We start from the raw sequence: 19900 nt of genomic DNA on the forward strand, positions 1-19900 counted from the left end.
ACAGATTCGAAATTCAAATGTAATATTTTTTTATAATTAAGTGTAACAGTATTTATGGCCAGACTAAGTATAATAATTCACATCTCTTTTCCTCCTGAACCTTATATCTTAATGACCCAATTAACAAGGAAAATGTTACTATATAATACGAGCGGGGTGAACGACCTTCTTTGTTACCGTAAACCTACATAAATCACGATTACGTGAGACTGAATAGGCAAGGAATTAAATAATTGCGTCTCAGGTAATGTCATTTCGACATTCATATATATTTCGAAATTAATAAATAGGAATAATTTTATTATATAACATATAGGAATATTATATAATGATAGCGAAGATATAGAAAGGAGAAAGATTTTTGGAATCAGTGAAGTATTTCCTGAGATTCTCGCGTTCTAACAAACAAACAAACAAACTCTTTATTATTAGTACATTTAATAATATGAATTGCTTTAATTACTTCCATAAAACTTGATTTGAAAGATTTCAAACTGCACAGAAACATAGATTTTGTATTATGTTCTTCTCTAGTAACCGAAAATATAAAATGATACAGATAAAAAAGGATTTAGGCAGCAGAGTCTTCAATAAAACCTAAATTTCATGTCTGCTTCAAATATCAACGCTACGAAAACGAGACATAACCATAACATAATAACAACATAACAAGGTTTTACATTAACGACGACCAAATGTAAACCCTACGCCCAACGGCCGATAACCGCTGACGATTACAACAAAACGTAAACAAATCGAAAAGGATTAACACCCTTGTAAAGTATCAAAGACATTCGCACATCGGTACTTGCAATCAACCGTTTCCCCGACCGGTTCGTCGTGATGGAGCTGCAATTGATTCAAGACTCGAGATTCACCGCCTAATCTAAGAATGTATCAAGGGTTTATAACTTCACGGCGAGAATTATTCTCACGTTCAGTTTTAATATTGTCATGTGTGTTTGTGTGTGTGTGTGTAAAATATGAAACAAACATACGCTTAAAATTCAGAGCCTCGTTCATTTTCGGGAACGTCGATAAAAATAGGTATCCAACTAACTTTGTATAATCTAGAACTTTTAGAAAATAAATTATGTATCAAAATGTGATAATAATATTATGAGTAGATATAATTATCAAATATTTATCAATGTTATAAATCACGTAAATACATAAAAATGACGAGAGGATTAAGGCCCTGTAGCCAAGACCTTGATATGAGACCAAGGCACTGAAAATTTAGGAGTCGATGCGATAATAAACTTACGAGAAGACCTAATGAAACGCAATTTATTAAATATTGGAAGATATATTAATGGATATTACTATGGTCAAAAAACTATTATAGTATTAACCAAAGCAAATTCTATTTATGACGAAATATTTTAACAAAAATACACAATACGGTTTTTTTTTTTACTATAAAGATTAAAATTTCCTAAATAAATCGATTCCAAGAAAGCCGCATGTAAACTTCCTGATTAATTAACGTTCGAACGTATGTATATTAATTTATGGATGATACAGCAGACTACCACTACTAATGTATTAGCAATTAACATTTGTTCCGCTTTGAACACTTCCACTTTGATCGGCCAGGTAAAGAATTATTAAAACGCAGAAGTCATATATGTGTAAACTAAACACACTCATCCGCCATTTTAAGTCGCATATCAAAGACTCACATGTACTTAAAATTTCTCGTTGCACGTTACATGTTTTCACAATTTACCTACAATGTAACATCAACCATAAACAGAATCGAAAGCAATGCATTACATACGCGCAAGACAATAGGCGATCTTATCACATTGATAAATCGAGTGTATCGTTAGGGTTCTCGACAAAGAACAAACGAGTTCACTTTTCCACCTGAAATATCAATTAACTACTCGTGCCCGCGTCTCCGTCCACGTAGATTTAACTTGACTGCGCTAAAATTGATATTATGCCACGGACAAACAGCGGACAAAAACTATAGTTGTTTCTATAGTTAATGTATTATTCTGGTTAATAAGGTACAACACTGCTGTGTTTTATCAAAATCCGTTTAGCTATTTGGGCGTGACTGAGTTAAAAATGTCGATCTAAAATTCTATTTATAATATGATCAAAAGAATGCTAACGGTAAACCATTATTATTTATATGTATATTAACTGTAACGTCTTTGTTTTCAATATGAATTTGTTAAAACTAACCGTGTTGAGAATATATTATATGAAATTATTTCGCGAGAAAGGTAACCAACTTCCTCACCAATGAATAATATTTATTGTAGTGTGTCTGTAATCTACATTTCTTGTTATTTATGCTCTTGTCTTATCTGTTTGTCGAATTTGCAATAGATGTTAATTGCTCTGTTTTGAATAAAACGAAAAACGTTGGACTACTTACAATGTGAAGAATACAATTTTTTTTTTCGTTAAATATTTCAAAAACCAAATCTATTCCCGAATGAAAATTTAGGGACTAATTTAAGCATTCCAAATAAACATCGATAGCGGATTTTAAAATACTTTTTTTTAATTATTTTTTTTTTTACTCTTAAATAATATAATATAGGCTTATTGCTTATATCCATTTGCCATTGCCTATGTCTTGTATCCTCAATTTGACATATTTTACTACCATATGCGCCACTAAACTCCACCCCCACGCTTCACATATGCATATCTTCCAACCCTACTCCGCCCGGCAACAATATCGCAGCAACAACTAATTATTCAACAGGTATTGTACGACGAGCGGTAGTGACGTACAACAGCATCTCCCATTGCGGCCAACAAAGAACCATTGACTAAATCATAAATGCTCGTGCAAATTATTTCACCAATACCATATGTGGTGCCGTGGAAGCAATGCGCCCATACATTGTGTCCATTTTGACGCTTATTAAATTAATTTAGACATAATACATTTATTGCTTTTCGAATTGGCCGTAAATGTTAAAACTATTTAATGAGCAGTAAAAAATGCTTCTATAAGTCTTATTATATTAATAGATGTTTGAGATTTAATCATGTGAGCAAACACAATTAAAATTTCAAAAGATTTCAATAATTTCAATAATATAAAATAAAACTGACCACAAATTAAATGTAAAAGAAATAAAATATGCAGCTACCTTCGGATAGCATCCACTTGCTGTTCGGCTGGCAGCTCCACAGCTGCAAACAGTTGCATTTCGCCTTCCCGTCCAAACACTCCCCCTGGGATTTTCCTGTGAGGTATTGCCTTTTACTATGCAGTGTCAGTATTCTTATGAAATAACTTTCGAATACTAAATGGTTTTAAAACATTTTTATGATAAATGAATGTAAAAAAATCATAATTTATGTAAATTGTTAAAGAACACCTCTGAGCTTTATTTTGAAGCTATATTCCTTAGATGTAAATAATTATGTGTTACAAATTTTGAGCTCTGATGTTTCACCTCACTATAAACTGTAACCAATTCCCTTAGACTCGATTTTATTCAATTCCAAGTTTATACACTTATCAAGGATGGGCAATAATACAATAATTTTATGAGTTTATCTCACTATCCTCCTTAGAATCACCAGGAATTTTTTTTTCCCTTACATATACTCTGAAAGTGTGACAATACAAATGATTCTATTGTAGAAGTGGGTTGTTAGTTGTTTTTATTTTACATGTATCTGTGCACAAAGCAATTATTTTATTAAAGCCAACATACCTAAGAAATTTCTTCAGCACACTGGCTATTGTGTACACTGAATAGTTATCTACATTGACTAGTCGGCCAGTTTGTAGGAAATGTATCAGTTTCTTCATTGCTCCCTGGTGTCCGGGAGCACGGAATACATCTCGTCGTAATGGTGCTTCTTTGTTTAACTTCAAGATTAGTACCTACAAAGTGAAACTTCACTTTTAAATAAATCCAACAAGATTTTACATTTTATATTAACTATCTTAGACTACTGGTAATCAATGCTAGTATCTTAAATTGGAAAGTGCCACATGCTTCTTCCAAGGAGATTTGTTATTGTAACAAGTAGTGACTAGACAAAAGAGGTGAGACCAATTGTGAATTTACAAAATTGAACTTATTATTTACTCAATTAAATTATTTGATGAATTGTAAACATTACTCAAACAATATTTAATGACCATGAGAACAATTTACATATCCTGACATTGACTGTGCTACATATGGGTCATATATGAATTACATGGGTTGACTATATACATTTATTGATTTATTTTTTTAATTAGAACATTTACGATACGATTAATACAGTACTTCGCTGACAAATCGGCGCATCGACGCCCAATTTGTATTATTCTCTATTTGTTTTAAAAATATTTAGAAAACGATGAAGAAAATAATATTAAAATACTAGTTTAAAAACAACTTCGAAGTATAAATTTTAAATACTTAATACCTACTAATTAAAGAATAGGAATATAGTTTAGGTACATACACTTATCATCGCTTTCTGGAAATAAAATCAATGTAATGAAAAACAAATTTCTATAAGTGTCTATACTTACAAGTAACGGTCCAGGAATGTCTTCCTTGCAAACCTCATGAAGTGGAACACCAAATTTGACTTTTTCTAATCTTCTTGGGTACGGTAATGAATTGGGATGGCCGCAAGAAGTAACCACGTTACTTAAAGTCGCAGCTCTCCTATGCATCCGTCTTGCCCAATTGCTCATTTTAAAAACTTATTTCACTTCAAGATCACTAACCCGCTCCAATCAAGCTATCATGAACACTAGCATTTTATGAAATTAAAACGCTTGCAAAATAAGAAGTAGCAAATTTCTTCATTTAATATCAATGAAACCAAATATAAACTTTAACTTATTTTAAACCACATCATTATAACAAATTTTATTTAAATAATTTAGTCAGTAGTAAATAGATTTAGCTACAATACAACCTCGTTCAATAACGAAACACATACGACAAAAAATAATCAACAACTCCCAACCACAGAGTAAGCAATATCTATATGATAATACTCTCCCAACCCTCAATTCGTCATATAGATATCATAAGAATTATTTATAAAACGGGCCATTCACGAAAGAATTGTTAATCCATCATAATGCATTTTTTTCTAGCAAAAATTATTATTAATAGGGAAATACCATACCGCATCAAATACCCTCAACTCTTATAACATGAAATACCATGTTTCAAGATGACGATTGACGGCCGGGACATTAGTTCCGAACCGGCATATTGGTAGTCTCGATATATGACTTCGAAATTCGCCACGCACGATCCTTGGCGTACCACTTTTTAGATTATAGTGTTAATCAAAAAGTGGTACGCCATAAACCATCTTAATTTAGGACGTAGTTAGTAAACTGTGCTTAGTAGGTGTCACTTGATATTTGTCAATACGTAAAAGTTAAAAATTTTTGACACCTCTCGGCTCATAGTATTTTCTAGTGTGTGACATGAATTTCGAGTGACAACTGTCAAAGCAAAATTTGAATTTGTTGCATTGGATTGTTTGAAACGTTTAAAGAATACAAGTATATAATACACATAAGTAGATTGGTATTGAGATCGTGGAGGCACATCTTCCTACTATATATCAACAAGAAAAGCTTAAGTAACATTATTGTTTTTAAAATGGCGGATTGGGATGATGAGTGGCAGGAAAGTGCGCCGGTACCTGTTTCTCCTCCCCAAAGAACTCAAACTTTTCATTCAAATCGAGGAACACGAGGAAGCTATTCCAATCGAGGGTATAGAGGTGGACAGCGTTCTGGAAACAGTAACACTGATTGGAGAGCGCGTGGAGATGGCAACCGCGATGGTGACCGGCAAAACCTCCGTCAAGTCCAAGAAAACAAAAAAATTATATCCATTCCTTCTGATAAAGTGGGGCGGGTTATTGGCAAAGGGGGTTCTAAAATTAGAGATCTTGAATACGAAAGTGAAGCTAAAATAAAAATCGGCGATTCTAATGGCAATGATACAAACATAACATTATTTGGATCAGATGAAGCTATTTCAAAAGTGGAGAAGATGATCAATGATCTTACGATTGATCGTAGACCCAACCCCAGAGAGCCAAGAGACACTATGAATACCAGTTCTGGGAGCAATAGTTCTGAATTTATTACTAAAAACGAAAATGGGGATGAGGTCTTCGATTGGAATAAACTGAATGCAATCTATGACCAACATCAACAAGACAGATGGTCACAATTACCGGCCATTGTAAAAGATTTTTACAAGGAAGATCCCAGTGTTGCAGCAATGTCTCCTGCTGATGTAACTCGTTGGAGACTTGCAAACAATGATATACAAGTACGAAGAACATTCGAGGATAGGCCAGATCTTAAACCCATTCCCAATCCAGTTTTGACTTTTGAGCAAGCATTCCAGCCTTATCCTGAAATTTTGGAAGAAATTTACAAGCAAGGTTTTTCACAGCCATCTCCTATACAAAGTCAAGCATGGCCCATATTAATGAGAGGTGAAGATATGATTGGCATAGCACAAACAGGAACAGGAAAAACTCTTGCATTCTTGCTTCCTGCTTTGATTCACATTGAAGGACAGCTAACCCCAAGAGAACAAAGGGAGGGTCCCACCGTTTTAATATTAGCTCCAACAAGAGAACTTGCCCTGCAAATTGATAAAGAAGTTTCTAAGTATCAATATAAAGGTATAAAATCAGTATGTGTGTATGGAGGTGGTGATCGCAGGGAACAAATTAAGATTGTAACCAAAGGTGTGGATATAGTCATAGCCACACCAGGCAGATTTAATGATTTGGTTCTGGCTAGACATTTGAATGCCATAAACTTTTCCTACATAGTGTTAGATGAAGCAGACAGGATGCTGGACATGGGATTTGAACCACAGATCAGAAAATCTCTATTTGATGTCAGGTCTGACCGCCAATGTGTTATGACATCAGCAACTTGGCCCTCCGGAGTGCGGCGTTTAGCAGAATCGTACATGAAGGACCCTATCCAAGTTAATGTTGGATCACTTGATTTGGCTGCAGTCCATACTGTTACACAAAAGCTCATGTTTGTTGAAGAAGATGATAAGGATGCTGCATTATTTGAATTCATAAATAACATGGACCCCAATGACAAAGTCATTATTTTTTGTGGTAAAAAAGCCACAGCTACACATATTTCCACTGAGCTTTGTATAAAGGGCATTGAATGCCAATCTTTGCATGGTGATAGAGATCAAAGTGATCGTGAAGCAGCTTTAGAGGAAATGGTTGATGGAACAGTTAATATTTTAGTTGCTACAGATGTAGCCTCCAGAGGTATAGACATTAAGGACCTAACACATGTGGTTAATTTAGACTTTCCCAGACATATTGAGGAATATGTTCATAGGATTGGCAGAACAGGTAGAGCAGGAAAGACTGGTATTGCTTTGTCCTTTATCACAAGGAGTGATTGGGCTCATGCTAAAGAATTAATAAAAATCTTGGAGGAAGCAAATCAAGAAGTACCTGATGAGTTACAATCTATGGCTGATAGATTTGAAGCCATGAAAATAAGACGAGAAAAGGAAGGTGGTGGTAGGGGTAGGGGTGGAAGAGGGAGGCGAGATAGGTGGTAGAAATATTCCCTATAAGATGTTAAGAATATACATGACTTGAAGACTAAGCATACATTCTAAGCAACTTTATAATATTTTTAATTCTATTTTTGCACTAAAGTTATTTTGTTTCCTTGAGATGCAGATTATTTGTGTGCCAAAATACATTTGTTGATTAAAATCAACCTAATTTTTACATGTTCCAAAAAAAATAGCAAGTGTAATCTCAATTGAAAACTGATATTTACATTTTAATCCTTGCGAAATATCCATCTTGGTTGATTGACCAGACTTTACGATGATAGTACTTGAAGCATAGAATATTATCAAAATCAATCTAAGAGGTTGTTTCTTCTTTGACAAAGGTGCTAAGATGGATAAAAACATTTAGCAATTGCATTTGTAGCAAATGCAATTTTACTCAAGTCTATTTCAAGACATAAATCTTTTGTATAAATGTAAGATTAATGAAAATATGTACATGTCGCTAGTCAGTTGTCTCTTCTTTATTATTATTTTCGTTACTTTCATAATCGGATCTCAAACAAGATTTAAGTTCCCACCTGTGTATTTTTAGAGAACACTTAACACAGAAACTATGAATTAGACAAGTTTTGTTAATCTTTTAAGTTATTTTTATGGTAGGTTGTAATCTCAACTACTTTACGTTTAGTTTTAGTTGAGTAATTAAAAATTTCATAACTTTGAAGAACTTTTTTATTTCATCCTCATATAACTTTAACATTGATTCGAGGTATTATTAAATTGTATTTAGCATAAGTAGAAGACATTAGAAGCATAACAAAACTTCATAAGTAAATACATATAAATCTGGCAGAGTTTATCTTAGAATATATGTGACTGGACAATGATCTTACAAATAGGAAGTGATCATTCACAAATTTTAATTCACTTAATATAACATTGAAGTGCCTTAATAATATTCTGTGCCACACACAACTAGGTACATTTTAAAGGCCGTCGTAACAAATTAAACAACAACATGAAATAAATAAATACGGTATAATCGCTAAAATTTTATACAAAGTAAAATGACGACAAAATATATTTTCTTGATATACTTAAACAATTTCTAATCGCTTCATTTCTTTTAATAATTCGACACCCATTTTGGCTGGAGAGCGAGTGACGATTACGTTTGCTTTCTCCAAAGCCTTGATTTTGTCCATGGCTCCTCCTTTACCACCGGAAATGATGGCACCGGCGTGACCCATCCGCCTGCCCGGTGGTGCGGTAAGACCAGCAATAAACGAAACTACTGGTTTCGCTTTTTGTCCCTAAAGATCACGAAAACTTATTTATTATTCATAATTGGTAAATGTCAATGATCTAATGCAGCATACAATGTTTGAAATGATGCACACATTCAATTGCTATGTTCATAGCTACATTAATGCAATGTAATACAATAATGCTGAAATGTGAAGTGTTTGAAGTTTAATACATGCTCTTTTCTAAATGCATGATAAACATACTCAAGTTTAGATAAATAGTAACGTTATAAGTGAAATGTTTTTGAAATCATGTAGGTGTGATTCTATATATAAACATACTCATATACTCTTAAATGCATGATATTTTCATATAAATTAAATATAACCTTTGTGAGTAGTTTAATCCATTACCTTGCTCTGTCAAAGACAACAAAAAAATAAACTAAGCAAATAAAATAAAACAGAAAAAATAAATAATGACACAAATATTGGCACAAAACTTACAGTGTTGTTTTGAATCAGATATTCGGAAGCCAATTCCTCAGCGTTACCACCAATCTCTCCGATGAGTATTATTCCTTTGGTATTGGGATCCTTCAGGAATACTTCAAGGCAGTCGATAAAGTCTGTACCGTTGAATGGATCACCACCAATACCAACACATAGTGTTTGTCCCAAGCCAGTCTGAATAAATTAATAAGCAATTGATTAAAATGCGTAGTATTAGTATATTTTAAACATATTATGATAGAAAACACAATTAAAATACATTCTTATGTCTTATTAAGGTATTGTATATAATATGAAAAATTATTGCATATGATGTACTTATTCTACAAAATTGTCAAATTTAAAGTTTTACACAAAGATGCAGGAATAATAATTATCATTTCAATGATAATATACATTCATATAAACATTACTTTCACCTACAATTCTTTGCTGGAGCGCTTCTCTATTTTTCTGTATTTTCATCTGTATTTTTTTTATACTTCTTTGACAATTTTCTTATGAAGATATAGATTATTTTATGTTATGTTCTGATTTTTATGTGCTTACACAAAATATATGTTACTATTTATCACCAAATACGCGTCATCACTTACGTAACAACTGACATACGAAATTTCAAGCGCAAAGCCAACAAAAGTTAATATGATGGTCATGGTTAATATCACAAATAATTTATATACCAATAAATGACGAAATATAATTATACTAACGTTATTGATTTATTATATAAAAATTTAACTTATATACAAATGTATATTTGAAAAATCAAGATTATATAAAGACGTTAGATAGTAAGATAGCATAGTCATGCCTTTATTTCATATGTGCACACTATCATCAGTAAGATAAGAGTAAAATCTTAGTCTTAATGGGCCATATTTTTTAATTCTGAGGTTCTACAAAGTTTGTTATCAGTTTACTGATACAAATTTTTATAAAGTAAAAGAAAATCTTGATACAAATGAAGATTCTAACCATTACAACACATATGAGAATAGATATGTCTTAAAGCAACCCAATTATTAACATTATTTCTTTAGAAACACACACTCACAATAGTTGTTTGATGACAGGCCTCATAAGTGAGGGTACCAGACCGTGACACAACACCGATACAGCCAGCCTTGTGCACAGCTGCAGGCATGATGCCAATCTTGCATTTCTCTGGTGCAATGATACCAGGGCAGTTGGGGCCCACCAAACGAGATTTATTTTGACGCAGTAAAGCATGCTTCACACGAACCATGTCCTATACATGTTAAAACACTTAAATTATAATACATATAATGAATTTCGAATAATTAGGATATAATTTTAATATCTAGCTCTATCACTAAATGAAATACTTAGGAATTATTAAAGAATCTCAGCTCTCATATTCAGAATATTTCACTCATAACAACCCACAAATTTTACTTGGTATATTATTAAGCTTATTTTTATGTGAGACATATTATAACTGAAGGATTTATAATAAGAAAAACATATTACATGTTGAGGTACTCCTTCTGTGATGCAAACAATCAAAGGGACTTCTGCCTCAATTGATTCCATAATGGCTGCAGCGGCTGCTGGCGGAGGAACATAGATCACTGATGCTTCCGCATTTGTCTTCTCCTTTGCCTCTCTTACGGTAGCAAATACTGGTTTCCCAAGGTGTTCAGTGCCCGCCTTCTTGGGTGATACACCCCCAACTACGTTGGTGCCATAGTCCAGAGCTTGCTGACTATGGAATGTACCTTGTTTGCCAGTGAAGCCTTGAACAATGACTTTAGTCTCTTTTGTGAGTACTAAGTTTTTTCTAGTTTCTGCGTAAGCTGAGGAGAGTCTGACATTTCCAAGCTTGAGCCCATCTGTAAGAAAAAGTCCATGAAATAAAACTGTTCATGAGCTGTTTATAGAAAACAAGAATGTAATGCTGCATGTGGAATATTTATATTATATAAGGCCACACCCTCACTTTTATATATCTATAACATTTTCAAGTTATGCATAAAAAATGAAACATCAAAACAAATCACAGTACAAAGATAGTTGGATACAAGATAAGGAAAAACTTATTTATATATTTTTATCAATAACAGTTATCTAATTACAATGACTTATTGTTCATTCGAAAACTTAATTCTTATATTTTCAAATATAAAAATATATTTTAAATGATGTACTTATTGTAAAAGTCTCTAATCTCTATAGTATTTTTAGAATAAGGTCTACGTAACATTGACCGTAATAAAAACGACATTGGTAAAAAATGGTCGTAGTCCAATTTCGCAAAGTCCAATTAGGACTTATCAGATACACTAATGGTGTACTCGAATACAGGTCTAGAATTGATGAAAGTAATTGTATCAATAAACATTGATCATTTTACAAGGCTAATATCGTTCAATCAGTCAATTGTAGGATGCAAATGTGCTAAGCAAAAACTACGGTACATCGGGCAATGAATTTACATATACATAAGATATGCTTTATACGTATTATTTTTAAGTATGGAAACTTACCTTTACAACGAGAAAGAATTCGGAACGGGACAGCCATTATTTTATTGAAGAAAGGTAGGTTTTAAAGATTTTTAAGAGTTATGACAGTGACAAGCAGCAGCCATTACGTAATGACGTATGGCGGTATGGACTATGGAGTATCAGCCGTTCCCGTCGGTAAGCTCCATCGTCTGTCATTCCATGTCAAAACTCAAATGTCTCTGGTAGATACGTCACGAAAGAAGTCTATGACGAAAGTACGAACAAAATTTGACAGTTCGGCCGTGGCCATTGGTGGCCATAAACTAAACAAACTCTAGGAGAGTTCTCTATTAATGTGACTTGAACCTTATAGAATAAATAGTGCTCTGATGAAACGAAGAATTGCATTGAAATATTCAAATAAATATTTATAGACAATTATATATCTATCTTTATAAATAGTAGATAATTACATAACTGATCTTAAATACATCATATCATTCACATACTGCATACTTCTTGTGACGTTTAAGCTTGATACTCACACTGCGTCCGTATTATTATACTACTCTTTGCACTGCGATATAAACTCGCTTTTTGTAAATTAATTTTTACTTTTTTGGTATCAAAAATTGGTTTACCTTATTGTACGACTTGTAAATACATAGTTCCTTCCCATCCTCACACGGTAGGTAGGCTAGTTATGATTCAACTAAGTGCAATGGGGCTTGTTGGCGCGGTGGACTTTCAAATCAGAATTTTTCGAAAAAATTAAATTAACGGTGATATTTCCATTCAAAAGCACAAACATTCGTACAACGTACAAATGCTGGCACGCAACTGAGTGATCCGAGTATGGAAAAATGCTCTGCAAATGTCTTCACTCTTCTCACACGTCGTAGATTTGTATATTCCTGCTAATGTGAGTGACTGACATAACAATCAACGCAAAAGTGAATTGCTGCTACTGTACCATAGAAAATAGGCCCATGTGTTTTAATATACATGTATTATTATATGTATATGTATAAATTCATATAAAAGAAACGTAATATTTAATAATAACTAGCAATCCCGGCGAACTCCGTTTCGCCACTAGATGGCTGTATCTGAAAAAATGATTTTCCCGCTTTTCTGTTGAAATTTTTCCCAAATTCTCTTTGCTATAAACCTCACGGAGCCCGAGACCTTTCTAATATATATACTCTTTCTATTTATATACACTCTTTCTGTTATAGCGTCAGGAAGGAAAACCCGACTTATTTTTATTAATAATAATAACAACATAACATCATATTTTAAATGAAGTTATTACTTTGATGCCTTTCAGTACTTAGTTATACTTCATAACAACTCATATATAATCACAAACAATTTTGGACGGTACTTGTAAATGTTTTTTCCACGCAAAAATGCGTAGGGCATATTCTACGAATTATTGCACGGAAGTGAGTAACTTGGGTAGATACCTACTTAAGTGCATTATGTTGAATGTAGGTATATATGAATGGGCTATCTGTTTTTGAACGACTTTTTAGTCTGAAATCATATTAAATAAAAATAAATTATAATTTTTATGAGTTATTCTAAACTTGAGTTTGTTTTATAAATAATTTTTGTTTTTATTTCAATTGGGATTTTGAAATTCACATAGAAAACAATAATAATATTTTAAATACGGAACGGAACTTTGTATCCCTCTACTCAATTTTTTCCGATGATTATTATGTATGGTAGAAATAAAAAACAAAGTCTTCGAAAATTTTAATACAAATATTAATTAATTAATTAATTAAGTAGATAGGATGCTAATGTCAGTCACCCAAATAGATGACGTTTACAATTTACAACAAATTACAAGCATCAAGCGTCAATTCGTCCGATAAGCCGAATTCTAATTAGTCGTGTGAAGTCTACGCTTTACCATAAAGTAGTCGTTGTTTGTATAGTGTATACTTTGTTATTATTGAACATTGTAATAAATAGAGGCACCGCCACGTATACTGTGTCATTTGTAAATAAAAATAATAAGTTCAAGTTAAAGAGGCAAAACTGAAAAATCTATTAAAATGTGCGGTTCAGATAAGAAATTGGGTGAAATACGTGCTCTTATCCTCGTTGGCGGCTATGGAACCCGTTTGAGGCCCTTAACATTAAGTAGACCTAAGCCTCTGGTTGAATTTGCGAATAAACCAATTCTTATGCATCAGATAGAAGCCCTAGTTGATGCAGGCGTAACACAGGTAAGGACAATCGTTATCTACTAAAATAATTTATAAAATGACGCCAATGTATATATTTTTTTAATATCCTTCCATTAGAAATTAATTTAAAAAATAAATTTATTTGTTTTAGGTGATTTTAGCAGTATCGTACAGAGCAGATGACATGGAAAAAGAATTGACTGAACAGGTGTCAAAACTTGGTGTGTCTCTTACATTTTCACATGAAACAGAGCCCTTAGGTACAGCTGGGCCCCTAGCTTTGGCCCGAGACCTACTGTGTTCCAGCCCTGAGCCCTTTTTTGTATTAAACTCCGATGTGATATGTGATTTTCCTTTTAAAGAACTTGCTAAATATCATAGAAGTCATGGAAAGGTATGAATTGTTTCTATTTGTTTAATTTATTACAATCTATTACTCTCAATCAAATATTCTCTCCTAATTTAAAAAAAAAAAAATATTTTTCTTTTATGATTACATACATATTTATTGTAGTTAAGATAATTAGTATGGTCTGGTCCTCTTATATTACATTTTTTATACTCTTTAAATAATAATAGTTGGACAATTCAATTGTCTTATTGTAGAAATTATATGTTTTTATTTTAGGAAGGCACAATAGTTGTCACAAAAGTAGAAGAGCCCTCCAAATATGGTGTGGTGGTTTATAAAGATGATGGTGAAATAGAGAGTTTTGTGGAGAAGCCTCAAGAATTTATATCAAACAAAATTAATGCGGGTAAGTTAATGTTTTCTTTTAACCTTATATAACTTGGAAGAGTTTATTTCAGATTAATTGCATCATTTTATAACAATATCTGTCACTTATCAATCCTATCCTATCCTACTTCTTACTAATATTATAAATGCGAAAGTCTGAAAGGATGTGTATGCATTTGTTGCTCATTCATGCAAAAACTACTGAACCGATTATGATGAAATGGAATAACATATAGGCAACTTTTTATCCCGGTATTCCTATGGGATACGGACTTACGCGGGAGAAACCGCGGGGCGCAGCTAGTTTATTATTGAAGCAGTATTTCAATTATGTATATATAGAGACTATATAATTTTGATGATAATGATTTGCAAGCTGTTAAAATTAAATTCCATAATTTTCATCACAAAATCACTATTCAACAATTCTTATTGAATTGATACCACATATAACAGATCAGAACTTTCAGACAGTTTCTAATCACACCTGTTAGATTGCAATCTAACAGTATATGCAATATTATGGTCACATATAAAACTAATCAAATAATGATTATGACCTAAATTCATGTAAGCACCAGATAACAGTTATGGAAAAATGTTGTCAAGTTTTAATATCAAGATAATACTGAAAGTATTGCATATTGCGGCAATTTTTCTTTTTTAGTAGAATAGTTATCTATTAAACTATTTATATGTATTACATATAAGATAGCTTTATAAACATAACCATATGAATTAGAAATTTGTATGTATATTAAAATAACATGAAAGACTTATGATGTCACCCATTTGTTATCATCTGTAAGTTATACAATAACCTTTACATATTATGTACTAGGAATATTTTAACATAAATTGTAGCTAGTTAAATTCTACATATACTTTCAATTGTATTTGTACCTACCTAAATACCTAACAAAGTTGATGCAATCCATACATATTACATAAATAATGTAATAATTTTCAGGAATTCTTTAAAATATGCAGACTAATGAATTATGACTTTAATTTTAATTTATGACTATGATTATGACTATTTATTTTATTAATTATTCTAATTTCATACTTTTACAACTTTATTTCATCGCTTTTTATAGATCTTTATTTTATTTTTCAGGTATGTACATCTTAAATCCATCAGTTCTCGACCGAATTGAACTGCGCCCTACATCAATAGAGAAGGAAGTGTTCCCATTCATGGCGCAAGATGGACAGTTGTATGCTATGGAGTTACAGGGCTTTTGGATGGATGTGGGACAACCAAAGGACTTCCTAACTGGTATTTAGTTTATAGTAATTTAGACCATTTCCTTTTCCTCTCCCTTCCCAGTCCATTCGTTTTTCTAGTCATCAATCATTTCTTTATCTATATTATCCCTTGCCCCTTTAAAAAACGGGCAGTGCATTTGCAAAGGCATTTCTTCTGCGAATTTTCATGCGCGGTGTTGATTGCTTACCATCAGGCGAACCACCACCTCAGCTGCCAGCTCTAACGTAAAAAACAGAAATATAAGTCATTGACTATGTGGGGAATAACATCCGGGTCGCAAAGAGCACTAGCTCGTCTGCGCATTGATCTACATGTCGTTGTAAATTACAAATCATCTTTGGAACAAAAACAGAACACATGGCTTTACTTTTTAATGTTCTATAAACTCCTTTATAATTTTTCCGCTGTAAGCAATGAGGTGTGGCGTCACAATTAGTGCTAATTAAAATTACAAGTCAAAATTTATTATATTATGTCTTAATTTCCTGAAATAACATTTAATTTGTCATTGTGTATTTTACAGGCATGTGTCTGTATTTGAACAGCTTAAGACAAAAGAACTCCAGTAAACTACACAATGGGGCTGAGGTTGTTGGCAATGTATTGATAGACCCGACAGCCACTATCGGTAAAGGATGTAGGATAGGTCCCAATGTGACAATTGGACCTGGAGTTGTTATTGAAGATGGTAAGCATTTCAGTCCTTTTGCATATTCAGACAGAAAAAACAAAAGATTCATGAGTAGCTAAACTGGTTAAACGTTAAAGATGCTTTAAATCCGTCACACAATCAAAGTTTTCGTATACAATGTAGTAGTTTCTTATAAAAGCAAACATTATTTCATATGTCTTTGCTGCGATCTTCCTTGGTTCTATACTCACGTGTTAACCACTATACCAAAGTGGCGGTTGCTTTAGCTGTCTATATTTTGCGAGATAATTAGTACAAAGTATTGGAAATTAAATTAGACTGTAAACACAGGTGTACAAATATAGCTTGTTTTCACAGTTGAAAAAACTGTATTCGCTCCTTCCTTTGCATTAATTACTATCACAACACCAATATATTCAAAGATAAGTAGTCAATTTGTTACATAATAATCCATGACTCATAAAAGTAAGTATATGCAGTCAACTTCATTCTTATACATCTTTTGTGAATAATCACACCCAATGTAAAAGATATTATGTAACTGGCATTTCCTGAATGAGGTTCAATTTTACAGAGATACATTCTGACACATGTTAATATTGAGATAATATGTGTTTAAGTTGTCATCTTATAACACTACACCCATATACATGTAATTACGACAAAATTAGTTCTACCATTTTCATGAAATTTAGTACATAGGGGGTTTCGGGGGCGATAAATCGATCTAGCTAGGAATCTTTTTTAGAAAATGTCATATTCGTATTTTATTCGTGTTTTATCGACTTAAACTTACTTTTTTAACAAATAGGTGGCGTTTGAGTAGTTCCAATTTATTATGACTCTTCCTGACATCTATTGGCGAATAATAATACTATTTTTGGCGAATAATTAAAGTTAAAACAAAAAAAAAAGAACCGAGCAAAGCTCGGTCATCCAGTTACTTGTGTTTATACTACAAAAAGAAAACAATTAACATAATGTTTTCATTAATATTTTTGGGTATTTGTATGCACTCCAATTCTCTATCACGATTGTGGAGGAAGGTACAATTAAAAAGGGAGAATCCTCAACCATTCTACAGGATGGGCTGGCTGGTTAAGTCCTAATTGATTTGTCGGCAAACGGTGCTTTATGCTATGTAGCGAAAACATTTTCATTGCACATTTTGAGCAAGCAACAATGTCATTACTTGAAGTTTTATGCTTGAATTATCCTTTCAGGAGCCTGCATCAAACGTAGTACAATATTGCGTGGTGCTTGTGTTAGACAGCACGCTTGGCTTGACGGCTGTATCGTAGGTTGGCGATCCGTAGTGGGGCGATGGGTCAGAATGGAAAACTGCACTGTACTGGGCGAAGATGTTATCGTAAAAGATGAATTATACGTCAATGGAGGCCAAGTTCTTCCACACAAGTCTATTGCCTTATCTGTACCAGAACCACAGATAATAATGTAAAGACTGAACAAGATTTGACAGTGAATTTATATGTATTTTTAATAGGGTATTCCTCTTTGTTTTCTATTTTACCCAAGTGACATAACTTTTGTTATAATATGATAGTTTTCCCAAAGTTAAAAAATTTAAATTATATTTCTTTATTTTAATGCTAACATATGAATGTGAATTAAAAAGAATTTGATTATTTACTGATATTCATGTGAGATTACACAAGAAACTGTAAATTGATGTTCAAATGTTAAGAGTTACAAGGGTACTCCATGATGTCTTTTAGAACCTATTTTGTTTATTTGCATAATTTAATAATATTTTTAATTACCTATACAATTAATAATTTGTATGTACTGTTGTTGTTGTAATGCCTACATAAATAATATATAAAATTTAGATTTTTCATAGTTATTTATTTGAATGATGAAAATTTTAGTTTTTAGTTTTTTATTTTTTTAGGGTCACACTTATTTTCAATTCTTTAATATCTAAACTGTTTTACTTATGTAATTCGTAATTTCTTTTGTTAATTTTTATGATTTTTATTAATTACTTACGTCATATTATATACCGTTGATTTTCACTTTTTTATTTTCTGTATAAGCATATGATAAATAGAATCAATAACAATAACCTTTCTTATTCAATAAAACAGAACATATTCTTTTATGTATAACACATAACATTCCAAGGATGAAGAAGATATTTTGAAGAGCTCTGCAAAAATTATTGGTTACAACTATCTAAAGTAAACTGCCATTTTTAAACCAAATGAAAACTGTTTTTGTAAAGTGATAAAGTATTGCGGTAATATTTATAAATTATAAATTGTCTGCTAAGTATGTAAATAATTACAATAAGTTTGTTATTAAAGATAATATTAATTTGGAGACAGTTCTTTTATCTTCTCATTCACCTATTCACCTATGATTTTATTTGGTTAATAAAGTGAAACGTAAGGATTTGATTTCTGCTCTAAAGGACGTTCGTCAATCATCTAGAGCGTAGAAAGGATAGAGAACAATTATAACCTTAGTTAGTTTCTATAATTCAGTTGGTAATGTATGTAATGTAATGTTGGTGGTGTATGAAGTGTGAATAAGCTTGATGTGCATTGTCTGGACTTATATATTTAAATATTTCAGTGCAATCTTTCGTTTCATCAGAGCCCACATTTCATAGTTCAAGTCACAGTGGAAACTGGTAGGATTCTTGACTTTTTTCTTCAGTATTATCTAAAATCAGGTAGAGGTGTTACAATATCGCCGACCTTCAAAAGTTTATACCTTCGCTATAAGATTCGATTACATACGTTTCACCTTCACCGAAGACTTTTCCTGACATGGACTCTGGAACCCATTTATAACAAATAAACAATAAATGCCCAAGAGCCCACTGCTCAGCAATGGTAATGATTTATTTCCGCTAAGTTTTAATCTCACTTTGTGTATAGGTGCTTCATTTATTTATTTTATATGAAAGCTTCTTAAAGAGCCTGTTGTTATGTGAAGAAACGTACAATAATGTGTAAACGATTTACCTACATTACTGGCGATGCCATCAAACATGATGGTGAGTTGTACAATCTTCCTCAGATCGCCCTGGTAAAGTCCCAGTAACGAAGTGGGCGATAACGCCCTCGAGTTGGCGCTGCAGGTCCAGAAAAATTTGATGGGCCTTGAAGCGGGTTATGGAGCAATGGCCAATTATAATTGTTTTTATTTAATATTTTAGAATTAAAGCCTGTGTACTGGTAAATAAATAAATTCTAGCGAAAACACTGAAAAAAAAATACACTAGT

General features: G+C 32.4%; 4 protein-coding genes across 8 annotated transcripts in view; 2 read left to right on the top strand and 2 right to left on the bottom strand.

The window, feature by feature from the left end:
* Window positions 1–4958, bottom strand: part of LOC119828878 — a 28933-nt gene extending 23975 nt beyond the window's left edge. For 2 of the 4 annotated variants that reach the window (XM_038351168.1, XM_038351171.1), the window contains exons 1-3: window positions 4517–4957; window positions 3699–3871; window positions 3126–3221 (exon numbers count right to left, since the gene is read on the bottom strand). In XM_038351168.1, coding sequence (XP_038207096.1) covers window positions 3126–3221; window positions 3699–3871; window positions 4517–4684 — 437 coding nt within the window. In that variant the 5' untranslated portion in view covers window positions 4685–4957. Of the gene's footprint in view, window positions 1–3125; window positions 3222–3698; window positions 3872–4516 lie in introns of all 4 variants that reach the window. The other 2 variants (XM_038351167.1, XM_038351169.1) reach the window with 2 other exon arrangements.
* A 428-nt stretch (window positions 4959–5386) lies between these two features.
* LOC119828887 (probable ATP-dependent RNA helicase DDX43) lies at window positions 5387–8269 on the top strand. The gene has a single exon (XM_038351180.1). It carries the CDS (start codon window positions 5616–5618, stop codon window positions 7581–7583), a length of 1968 nt encoding a protein of 655 aa, XP_038207108.1. The 5' UTR covers window positions 5387–5615; the 3' UTR covers window positions 7584–8269.
* On the bottom strand, window positions 8266–11975 carry LOC119828888 (succinate--CoA ligase [ADP/GDP-forming] subunit alpha, mitochondrial-like). Of its 2 annotated transcripts, XM_038351183.1 has the most exons (6): window positions 11818–11975; window positions 10802–11163; window positions 10365–10559; window positions 9302–9481; window positions 9209–9214; window positions 8266–8860 (listed from the first exon to the last, which is right to left on the bottom strand). In XM_038351183.1, exons 1-6 carry the CDS (start codon window positions 11852–11854, stop codon window positions 8645–8647), a joined length of 996 nt encoding a protein of 331 aa, XP_038207111.1. In that variant the 5' UTR covers window positions 11855–11975; the 3' UTR covers window positions 8266–8644. The 2 variants fall into 2 exon arrangements, with proteins under 2 accessions (XP_038207111.1, XP_038207112.1); XM_038351184.1 differs by lacking the exon at window positions 9209–9214.
* A 1651-nt stretch (window positions 11976–13626) lies between these two features.
* LOC119829002 (mannose-1-phosphate guanyltransferase beta) lies at window positions 13627–18170 on the top strand. Its single transcript, XM_038351349.1, has 6 exons — window positions 13627–14021; window positions 14134–14376; window positions 14611–14740; window positions 15842–16003; window positions 16518–16682; window positions 17870–18170. The coding sequence occupies exons 1-6, from the start codon at window positions 13848–13850 to the stop codon at window positions 18103–18105; spliced, it is 1110 nt and encodes a 369-aa protein (XP_038207277.1). The 5' UTR covers window positions 13627–13847; the 3' UTR covers window positions 18106–18170.
* Window positions 18171–19900: the final 1730 nt, after the last annotated feature.

This window comes from Zerene cesonia, chromosome 9 (assembly GCF_012273895.1).
Source record: "Zerene cesonia ecotype Mississippi chromosome 9, Zerene_cesonia_1.1, whole genome shotgun sequence".
Classification (NCBI taxonomy): Eukaryota; Metazoa; Arthropoda; class Insecta; order Lepidoptera; family Pieridae; genus Zerene; species Zerene cesonia.

Excerpts from the sequence above, each read along its gene's own strand:
- LOC119828887 (XM_038351180.1), top strand. The coding sequence starts at position 5,616 with ATGGCGGATTGGGATGATGAGTGGCAGGAAAGTGCGCCGGTACCTGTT.
- LOC119829002 (XM_038351349.1), top strand. The coding sequence starts at position 13,848 with ATGTGCGGTTCAGATAAGAAATTGGGTGAAATACGTGCTCTTATCCTC. Across the intron at positions 14,377-14,610 it reads ATCATAGAAGTCATGGAAAG|GAAGGCACAATAGTTGTCAC; the intron begins GTATGAATTGTT and ends TTTTTATTTTAG. Across the intron at positions 16,004-16,517 it reads ACCAAAGGACTTCCTAACTG|GCATGTGTCTGTATTTGAAC; the intron begins GTATTTAGTTTA and ends TGTATTTTACAG.
- LOC119828888 (XM_038351183.1), bottom strand. The coding sequence starts at position 11,854 with ATGGCTGTCCCGTTCCGAATTCTTTCTCGTTGTAAAG. Across the intron at positions 11,164-11,817 it reads AATTCTTTCTCGTTGTAAAG|ATGGGCTCAAGCTTGGAAAT; the intron begins GTAAGTTTCCAT and ends TTTTTCTTACAG. Across the intron at positions 10,560-10,801 it reads CAGAAGGAGTACCTCAACAT|GACATGGTTCGTGTGAAGCA; the intron begins GTAATATGTTTT and ends TAACATGTATAG.